Source organism: Callithrix jacchus, chromosome 2 (assembly GCF_049354715.1).
Source record: "Callithrix jacchus isolate 240 chromosome 2, calJac240_pri, whole genome shotgun sequence".
In the NCBI taxonomy this organism is placed as follows: domain Eukaryota; kingdom Metazoa; phylum Chordata; class Mammalia; order Primates; family Cebidae; genus Callithrix; species Callithrix jacchus.
In genome coordinates this window covers 76,262,877-76,273,553 of record NC_133503.1, presented here as the reverse complement: position 1 = coordinate 76,273,553, position 10,677 = coordinate 76,262,877, and the positions used below count along the sequence as shown (strand labels likewise).

Below are 10,677 nucleotides of genomic sequence, written 5' to 3'. Positions count from 1 at the left end.
TTTATTCATTCTGAAGAGTTGCTGAATGCAATAACAGACTATAACATCCCTAGCACAGTACCAAATACATAATGAAATGCTCAATAACTCTTTTCTGCCATAGTGAACATATTAGTGCCAAGCTAAGTTAATAAGGATTGCTGAAAGCAATGCCCTGTCTCTAAGGTAGCAGTTATCCCACGTTTGGGATTAATCCCAACACCATGCTGGGATTAATAGGCAGACATCAACATATAAGAAGATTCTTTAATGGCTGATTTCATGCTTAATGTGAGAAATGCTCAAGATGAGTGTGGAGCATCTTGTTATACTAGATAACAAAGGAAGATATCAAAGATAAGGTTTTCTGTATCAGTGTAAGAAAAAGAATTTTTTAAGAAAAGAATAAGTGACTTCTACTTCCAAGATGGAGAAGCTTATGGTAGATCAATTTTCGTTACTAAATTAAAGTTGAATAAAATCTCTGAAAATTGTTAGAAGGCATCAATGAATTGCTGAAGCAAAAAGAGTTTGAGCATCAGGATCCTGAAGAAGGATAAATCTTGTGAGCCAAAAGTCTGCAGTCTCTTTTATCCTTAATTAATTTACTGATTGTAGCCATGAGGTGAGAATGAGGATGCATTACAGAGCAATGCGCAACTACTAAGACGCAGAGAAACTGAGAGAATGTTTGCCAGTTGTCAAAGGGCATTGAAAAACCAAAATTAGCCAGTAGTTTCTCAGAATATTGATTAAGAGGGAAGAGTGGAGAACTTGGCCAGACACTCAGCCTGTTTACCCACTGAGGCATTTTCTGAATTCTGACGCTGTGCATAATGGAAAGCTAAGAAGGTAAGCAAAACATATCTGCTTAGATTCAAAAATTCAAATTTCTAGTGAACACACTAGAAAACTCTGGATGACTACATCCTGTAAGGGGGGAAATAAGGGTAAACCAGAGGTAGTGTCTTAAGAAAACTACCACCCAGTCTTAATTAAGTCAGCTCAGGTCCTTACTGGATTAAGGTGATCAATCCCCACTCTGCATGGCAGAGGAAAGGGTGAGCCCTTTGTGCAGGAGGTTATCCATCCAGAGCCTCCACAATTTGTCATACACGTTCAATCAAACAGCACCAGGCACACCACCAGAGTGCACCAAATGACCAGAAACTAAAGAGGGGAAAAGACAATAGAAAGACAGCCACAAAAAATCTAAACCATGGCATTATCAGACAAAAAGAAAATCACATAACCAATTTATCAGTCCGAGAAAAACACAGAGAAAACAGAAGATAGATTCTCCACAGCTGAGATTGTGCCACTGCACTCCAGCCTGGGCGATAGAACAAGACTATCTCAAGGAAAAAAAAAAAAAAGACATGAATGGATATTTTAGAACTGAGAAATATAAGAAAAATGAATTAAGAAGTCAATAGATGGGTTTAGCAGCAAAATAATAAATGAATTGCAAGACAGATCAATAGAAAATATCTAGTCTGAAACACAAGGAAAAAAGCATAAGACACACAAGAATAGGAGACATATAGAACACTGAACAGTTCTAACATTCAGATTATTGAAATTTCAGAGCAGATAGAGAGACAATGGGATAGAAACAATATTTGAAGATGTAATGTCTGAGAAATTTCCGAAAGTGATCAGACACCAACCCAGAAATTCAGGAAGCTAAACGTCAAGCAGGAAAAGAAAAAGAAATCCACACTAAGTACACCATAGTAAAACTACTGAAAACCAAAAAGAAAAAAAATCTTTAAAGCAGCCAGGTGGGGGCAAAATTACCTACAAAAGAACAACAAAGGACCAGACAGTGGACTTTTCAACTGAAATGGTGCAAGCCAGGAAACAAAGAATTACATCTTTAAAGTCCTTAAAGTTCTTTAAAGACTCCTAGATGCACTTGATAGAAGATAGATTTAGTAAACTTTGTACAAAAAAACTATAAAATCCTCCCAAAATATAGTATAAAAATATAAAAGATTGAGATAAAATACCATTATATGATCTAACTTACATTTAATCAGTTATAGAAAAAACAGACTGCTGAAGATCATTTAATTTTCCCAAATTGATTAAAGATACCATTGTATAAATTCAAGAAGCCAAAAAAAAATCTCAAATAGGAAAAGAAAAAAACCCACAAACCACCTCGTGTGCCAGTCATGTTTCTGTTCTCAGCTGCAAGCTCATCCTTATAGTCTCTACTGTTCTACGATAGCTGCCACTCTGTAAACTAAACTACATTTCCCAGATTGCCTTATCAGCTGGCTTCCTGTCAGGTTCTACCAATGGAAGCCACTAGAGGGAGATTAGATGGCAGTGGACAGCAATTACCCTAGACCCAGTGGTTTTTCACATGAGGCAATTTTATATATTAAGCTCCAGAGATTTAGGGATTATTTATTACTATAGCAAAACCTCATCCTATCCTAACAATAATAAAATATGCAAAAAATTAAAAGTGGGCCTTTACACTTCATACCATGTATAAAGATAAAACTAAATGACAAAGACCATAAAGCTTTCAGAAGAGAACACAGGAAGTGTCCTCATGATCTTGGGGTATAGAAGGATTTCTTAAGACATAAAAAGCATAAATCAAAAAGAAAAAGCTTGATAGATTTCACATAAAAATTAAAAGCTTCTGTTTATCAAAAGATATAACTAAAATAGTGAAGACAAACCACAGAAGATATTTGCAAAATATATAACAAAGAGCTTGTGTATAGATTTTTAAATTTCTATAAATCAGTAAGAAGACTTGAAGAAACCTAATAACTAATAAACATGAAAATGTGCTCAACATTATCAATAATGTTAAAATAGACATTATATATGTACTGTCTTAGATAGAGCTGCTATAATAAAATACATTGAATTTAAGACATTTATTTCGCATGGTTATGGAAACCAGAAAGTCCAAGATCAAGGTGCCAGTAGGTTTTTTCTGGTAAGAGCCCCCTACTTCCTAGACAGGCAACTTCTTCCTGTGTGGTTGCATGGCAGAAAGAGGGATAGAGTTCTCTGGGATCTCTTCATAAGGGCTCTAATCCCACTCATGTGGGTGGCCTCCATGCTCATGACCTAATTACCTCCCAAAGGCGCCACATCTTAATACCATCACATTAGGAGTTAAGATTTCAACATATGAATTTGGAGTGGGGGAGACACAAACATTTAGTCCATAGCATGTACAAAACTAGCTAAAATGCAAAAGTATGAAAATACCAGATGTTGGAAAAGGTTGGGGTTATAAAAGCTCTCATTTACTCCTGGTGAGAATGTGTATAACCACCTTGGAATACATTATCTGGTAAAGCTGAACACTCATTAAGACTTCACATTTCCACTCCGAGATATATATCCTACAGGAATATGTGTTTATATGTGCAGCAGGAATCATGTATAAAAAAAATGTTTATCACAGCTTCATTTATAACATACAAAGACCAAAACTAATGCCAATGTTTATCAGCAGTATACTGGCTGTATTATGGTACAGTCCTACAATAAGCATCAAGAAAACTGAATGTACTATAAAAATTAAACTACAGCTACACAGCAACATGGATGAATCTTAAAAACAGTGTTGAACAAAAGTCACATACTCAAAAATACACATTCTGATTCTATTAGTAAAAGTTCAAAATCAGGGAAAACAGAACTACTGATTTAGGGATCTAATCATAGGTGGTAAAACTCTAAAGGCAAGCAAAGGAACACCTACCACACATCACTAGACAATGGTTATCTCCAAAGTGCTGGGGGCAGTGAAAGAGATGTGATCTAGGAGGGGTTCCCAAGGGGCTCCTGAGGTACCAACTTGAAAACATTCTCTTCTCTCACTTGGTTGGTGTTGACACAGGTGCTCCTGCTCACCTTCATATTTTTTAAAGTATATATCTACATATCATAAACAATTCTTATCTCAAAATTTAAAAATAAATCATACAACAGCATCATAATCATGAACACATGTGCTATGTTCTCTGGAAGACAAAGAGAAACTATTTACCCTACTTTCCAGAAAAGGACACTGATGCTTAGAGGAGACACAAGTATTGAAACCAGGTCTGAAACCCAAGACCCAAGATGCTTTTCTGATATTAAAGCATTCATTATCCAGACTATTCCTGCTTGGGGGTGATGCATAGTAAACAATGAACCTGGTAAAAAGCTTCCAGTCTTAAAAATACTCCAAGTAAGTCTCTTTAAGGCTTCTGGCAGGGACATTTTATTTTTTGGTTAAAGCCACAATAGATAGAAATGCCATAAAAACAAACATGTAAACAAGGTATCAGAACTTTGGTTCATTGAAACACCTCACACCTAAAACACCTGAGGTACAAAGGCACCTTGCTAGGCGCTAGACAGCTAACTCTGCTGCAGCTACTTTGATCCTAGCCTTGGAGCCAGGGATGGCATAGGCTGAACGGAAGGGCTGGGACTTCAGTCACATAGGATTCGCCCTAGCATGGTCTCCCTCTGCTCTAGACAAACATTCATTTCTCCAAAAACCAGCCTATAGAAACTGGAACATATAAAGGTATCTGTCCCGTTGAACTTGAAGATGACATGGGCTGCAGGACCAGGAAGGTGAAGGACAGAAAAGGATGTCAGTCAACTTCTGTTGATCCACAAGGCCTCAAGAACTCCTGTCCTCGTTCATGGAACCACTTATTGGAGACTGTGAACAGAAAGCAAGTATGTTATAATCCTATTGGTCAGTTCAGTAGCCTGAATGAATGACTCCTTCATGATGACCCCTGCACTGTGCCCTGGAATCAGACACAAATAAGACAAGACATGGTCTCAGGCCTCAATTTGCTGATGAATTGGTGAGGAAGACACATGTAAACAGGTAATTGTATGAAATTCTGCCAGTCAGACAAGATACATGTGTGCAGGTTGCCACGGGAATAGTGCCTAAAGGCATATAGCCATGCCCTTTGATGCCCATGCCCTTCAATGCCCTTTGGTTCTATTCCCATGGCAACCTCCACACATGTTTCTTGCTCTTAGAGGAAAGAGGAAATCCTGGACTAGAATATAAAGCTAAATAGAAGTTATCCTGGGAATATGGACACACCCAGATGGTTCTCTCAACAAGAAGGTCCCAGGAGTGACAACAGGATGAGTAAGTAATCAAGGCAGGAGCCACCTGACGTGTGTTGAGGACTCAAGAAGCCTGATATTACTGGGAGGTGGCAGGTGGAAACTGAGCGGTAGGGTGTGAGGATGAGGGAGCCTGTCAGAATTGCAGAGGGCTTGGATGTTAGCCTCAGGAGCTGTGGGCCAGCAGATCCCGTCTGTATGTCATGAGCACAAGAGCAGCAGAGCTGCTACCAGTCATCTCATGCCATATGTTCAAACACCCAGGAACCACAATTCCATTCCTCGTAGACTCTCTCATAATGAATAAAAATTTTGTTTCAATGCACTACTGAAGTCACAGAGCTTTTAAAATATAAAGTAATACATGTACTTCATTGAAAAAAATAAAATTGTCTACAAGGCTTATAATGATAAACAGTAATCTCCTAAGCCTCTCCTCCCCATCCCTAATCCCCACTCCCACTCCCAGGGAACATTAAACTCCTCTAGCTGTTTCTTCTGATATTTAACCTCATTTTTCTAGGTAATATGCTTACAGTTCTACTCCTTGACTTTCAACTTTTTTGAATTATTTTATTCTACCCCTAAAACACATACTTATCCCCTCCCATCCTTCCAGTACAGGTAAATCAAAAGTTTTAAAGTAATACTCAGTGTGTACATAATTATATCATGTAAGTGTTACACCTAAGCCATCTAAGTAGATTATACTTACATTTCCTTTCTTGTATAATCTTTTTCCCCTGAATTCAGCAACTGCCTTGTTTTCTTTTTTATTTGCTTCATTTCCTGCAAACCTATCACTATCTTCAAAACTCTCCAAGGAGGCTACACACTCATCTCCTTACAAACACTTCCTGTCACATCCTGGTTCGAGCCTCTCTGAGGCTCACCACAACTGCTCCCAGGATAAGGCTCAAGCTTGAGCCTCTGTAGTCTGGTCCCAGCCTCCAGCCTCATCTCCTGGTCCCTGTGCCATAGGCCTCTCCTTCTTCAAGTGACAAGGGAGCCAGCCCCACACCCATATGCTGGTTTTAGTCTGTGCCTCCATCCTTGCTTGCCTGAGACACTCTTTCCCCTCACTGCTTTCAGCTCTCCACTCTGTTCCCTCAGAAGCCTTGCCAGAGGGTCCTGGGCCTATGGTGCTTATGCAGCTATTCTTCCCCAGGACTTCTTCAGCTCTCTGTGTATCTCTGAATGTTCCCAACCAGCTGCCTTGGCATTTACCACTGCATGGACATTACATGGCTGGATGGTAGTAATGGTTAGCAGAAAAAACCCTAAAAACCCTAAGAAGGAGTCTTGGCACATTTGGCAGCAGTTGTCTCACAGATCAGAATCTAAGGCCAATAAGCAAGGCCCAAGCTGAAGCCACCAACACCAACACCACCCCTTAAGACACTCACCCCACTTGCAGCCCACAAGCACAGGGCAGGCAGCATGTCTTGTTCGGTAGTCACCTTCCCCACTCCGCAAGAGGTTGTACCAGAATACAGCTGTACCCTGAGAAACAGATGGCCCATCAGAATACATCCTTAGAGACTGTGCTCAGGGACCTGACTGCAAGCATTACAGAAGCCCCACCTGGAGCAGAAACACCCTCATTTTCCCCTGGATGGGGAACAGGGTTCTGGGACTCCCGTAATAGACATAGAACTGGTGGTTTCTCCAACCTTCTACCTTTCTGGGGTAGAAGTCTGGGAACTCACCTGCCCCTGAAAGGGCTTCCCTCCCTGTCCCTTCTCCCCAGGAAGAAGCTGGGGCTACAGGGTCAGAATTGTCAGAGTCCAGGGGGGTTAGGGCACATCACAGTAGCCATCAGGCAGGCCAGATAATGGTTCTGGGGGACACGGACAAAGTAAAGTCTGAGCCTTGCTTCAACCTCTGATCCACAATAATCAGAACTTACCTTCTTAGGCCAAATTGCAGCCCCCAGATCAGGGAAGACAGTGGCACCACCAGCTTCTACATCACTCATCTGGAAATATAAGACATAGAGCTTGGCCCTCCTACCCAAGGCTCTCAGAGCAACTAAGCCATAAAGGACATGATGAGGTGTACACATCACCCTCCTCTGAGCATAAGTGACACTGCTCAGAGTCTGCTCTGTGGCCAGCCCTTCAGCTAAGAAAGGCTCTTCCTGTGGCTAATCAGTGAGATTTATTAAAACAGTCTCCATGTCATGAGTGCTCAAGAGTTGAGGCCCAGAGGAGATTCACATCCAGGTTGTCCTTGGATGAAAATAATCTGAGCCTGAACTCAGAAAATGCCTGTTCTGCCCCCTAAGCCTTGAATCCCCATCTAGCCTTGGCCTTGCCTAAGCCACTGTACTCAGCAAAGTGCCCTGACCAGGAGGTTGCTACTGTTTCCAACACCGTGTGCAGCCCCCAGTGCAGCTCTTTTTCTTTGGCTCTAGTGGTTTGCTGCTCCAGTCAGACCTTCATCTTCTCAGAGTAGCCACCCTCCCCAGGGCCACCTGAGTGGGAAGGTGGGGCATTGTGTCTCTAGAGGCCCTGCTTTCTCCCATGGTAAGGCCTTAAGCTACATTGAACACAAGTTCTACACTAGCAAAGCTGCACTCATGCCCACAAAGCGTGCCTTGACTCATGCCCAAAGCACTACTTCTTTCTCGTCTGGCTCTAAGTTTTTTGTCCATAATGCAATAAAAATTGGAGCTAAAAAATATTTCCACAGGATATATACCAGACTCACTGAAGGGCATTTGATAGACATACGGTAAATGAATAAGACAAAAAGCTCTGATGGCTTCTCATAGCCCTGGGGATCAAACCCAGATTTTTTTCTAGAACCCCAAGGCCCTGTCAGTCTAGCCTCTCTCCAGACACACCAGCCTTTTTCTATATTTCCAGCATTCCAAGCTCCTTTTCTCTTACAGGACTACATACACTCTCTCTTCTGCCAGAAACCATGTTCTAGCAGCTAATTTCCACTCAACTTTTAAGTCCCAACTGATATGTTACTTCCCAAGGGAGGCCTCCACTGAACCCGAAGCCTGGGATTCACAGCACCTATCTCCATAACTAGGTAATAATCTCTCTGATGTTTAGGCTGAGCAAGGTGGCTCATGCCTGTAATCCCAGCACTTTGGGAGGTGAAGGCAGATGGATCACTTGAGGTCAGGAGTTCGAGACCACTCTGGCCAATATGGTGAAGCTCATCTCTACTAAAAATACAAAATTTAGCTAGGCATGGTGGTACACCCCTGTAATCCCAGTTATATGGGAGGCTAAGGCAGGAGAAATGCTTGAACCTGGGAGGCTGAGGATACAGTGAACTGAGATCGCACCAGTGCACCCCAGCCTGGGCAATAGAGGGAAACTGTCTCAAAATAAAAAAAACAAAGATGAAGAATCCCTCTGATGTTTAAAATAAGTCTCTCACATTGGACCTCAAGCACCACAAGAGAGACCACATATGTCCTGCTCACCAGCATGTACACAGCACAATCCCCAGCATGTAATAACCACACAATAAAAACATAAAAGAAAAAAATGGACGCAGGCTTCTGTCTCTCTTACTTTACTGCCACTATGCCTCTTTGGAGCTGGCTCTCATGTGAAAGGTAAACCCTATAACCTATGGAACCTCTGGATGGAACAGAGGCAAGAGGTAGGAATTAGGCCACTAAGCCTTAGAGAAAACAAAGGTGGCTCTCATCTAGGGAGAGCTAAGGCTATCTCTTCACTCTGCTGCCAAGGAGGGAACCCTTTCAAGGCACCCAATCCAAAAGCCAAAACTAGCATTGAGCCCATCAAAAAATGAGCCAGAATGGTCCAGTGCAGTGGCTCACGCCTGTAATCCCAGCACTTTGGGAGTTCTAGGCGGGTGGATCACCTCAGGTCAGGAGTTTGAGACCAGCCTGGCCAACATGGTGAAACCACATCTCTACTAAAAATACAAAAATTAGCCAGGTGTGGTGGCTAATGCCTGTAATCCCACCTGCCTGGGAGGCTGAGGTAAGAGAATCGCTTGAACCTGAAAGCCAAGGTTGCAGTGAGCTTAGATCGTACTGCTGCACTCCAGCCAGGGTGACAGAGCAAGACTCCATCTCAAAAAAAAAAGAAGCCAGAATATGCTACAGCATGTATAAACCTTGAGAACATTATGCACCAGCCACACAAAAAGACAAGTGTTAATACTTTGATTCCACTTATTTAAGCAATCAAAATCATAGAGACAGAAAGCAGAATGGTGGCTGCCAGGAGCTGGCAGAGGAGAATCTGGAATTATTGCTTAATGGGTAGAGTTCCGGTTTTAGAAGACGAAAATAGATGGAAATGAAGGGTGATGATGCTCGCACACTATGAATGTATTTAATACCACTGAACCATACATTTAAAAATAGTTAAGATGGTAAGCTTTATGTTATGTCTATTTTATCATAATTTTAAACATTGGGGAAACAAAATAGGAGCCAGAAATGTTAAAGTCCTGGTAAGAGGAGTAGGGAAAATGAATAGAAACAGAGGCCAACTCTCCCTACTCCAGCCAAGAAGGGTGCTGATAGTCAGAAGGACCTGGCCATTACTTAACAGCAGATGATATCAGCCTTGATGGGGGTGAGATATAAGGCAGCCCTCTGGACCCAGGGTCCCCTTAGGGCCCATCAGCACACATCATACTCACGTAGTTTAAGAAAGTGGCCACACGATTCCCCGTCCCTAAATGCTTGAAAGCATCTCGCTCATCATTCTATAAAATTAAGTGAGAATGAACAGGTGGGCCTGGACCCAATACTTACGTAGTTAAGAAACGTCGCTAACCTATTCCCCTCTGTTTTGAGGCCGCTGTCAAAAGGTCGCTGTAACAGACAACAACTTTCACCCACGTTTACAACAGGCTTCATCCACCACCCACAAGACTAGGGCCAAAAGGGTCAGGGGTAGGTACTAAGTGTGTGTGTTCCATAAATCAGCCAGGAACATTTGCCAACGCTGCAAAGGAAACTCTGGCTAGGGCATGGGGTTGGCAGGGAAGAGGAAAAGGGGCAAAAACGCTTTTCACAAAGACCTAGTGAGGCTCTTTGCTTTAGAATCAGGGCAAAGGGTGACAGGGTTAGGGTAGGGGACAAACTGTCCACACATCTATAGGGGAGACAGCCAGGCTCCACTGGGTTCTGCAGGACCCTTGGTTCCAGACTTGGGATTCACCAGTAACAGAGTTTCCCCTGGTGATGAAGAGGTGAAGGGAGGACAAGGGGTGGAGGTACTGATGTGGAGGCTGAAATGCTCCTAGAAGCTCTGCCCTTCTCAAATCAGCTAGAGCAGGGCCCTTTGAAAGCACCCGTGATTTAGGCCTTACCCTAGAGAAGTCGAAGTGCGGCTCATATTGTCCTCCCACTCCATAATTTGCAACCTGGTAGGAAATAACAGCATTAGACCTTGTAAGCAGCATGAACAGCTCTGTAGTAGCCCATCACTCCAGGGATACCATCTTCTCAGGCCTGAAAGTAACCAGAACTACCAAAGAGCAGCTTCTCTAAGGTGGAAGACAACCATGCCCGGTCAGCACAAGCAGAGCAAACATCACAAACAAGTCTACAGT

At 42.4% G+C, this 10,677-nt stretch overlaps 1 protein-coding gene across 21 annotated transcripts in view; it reads right to left on the bottom strand.

The window, feature by feature from the left end:
• Positions 1-4,207: 4,207 nt before the first annotated feature.
• Positions 4,208-10,677, bottom strand: part of P4HA2 (prolyl 4-hydroxylase subunit alpha 2) — a 34,399-nt gene continuing 27,929 nt past the window's right edge. For 13 of the 21 annotated variants that reach the window (XM_054252562.2, XM_035290897.3, XM_078364879.1 and 10 more), the window contains 5 exons: positions 10,435-10,488; positions 9,760-9,825; positions 7,022-7,090; positions 6,519-6,615; positions 4,208-4,684 (listed from right to left, as the gene is read on the bottom strand). In XM_054252562.2, the coding sequence (XP_054108537.1) occupies positions 4,614-4,684; positions 6,519-6,615; positions 7,022-7,090; positions 9,760-9,825; positions 10,435-10,488 (357 nt within the window). In that variant the 3' untranslated portion in view covers positions 4,208-4,613. Of the gene's footprint in view, positions 4,685-6,518; positions 6,616-7,021; positions 7,091-9,759; positions 9,826-9,874; positions 9,935-10,434; positions 10,489-10,677 lie in introns of all 21 variants that reach the window. The other 8 variants (XM_078364875.1, XM_078364880.1, XM_078364877.1 and 5 more) reach the window with 1 other exon arrangement.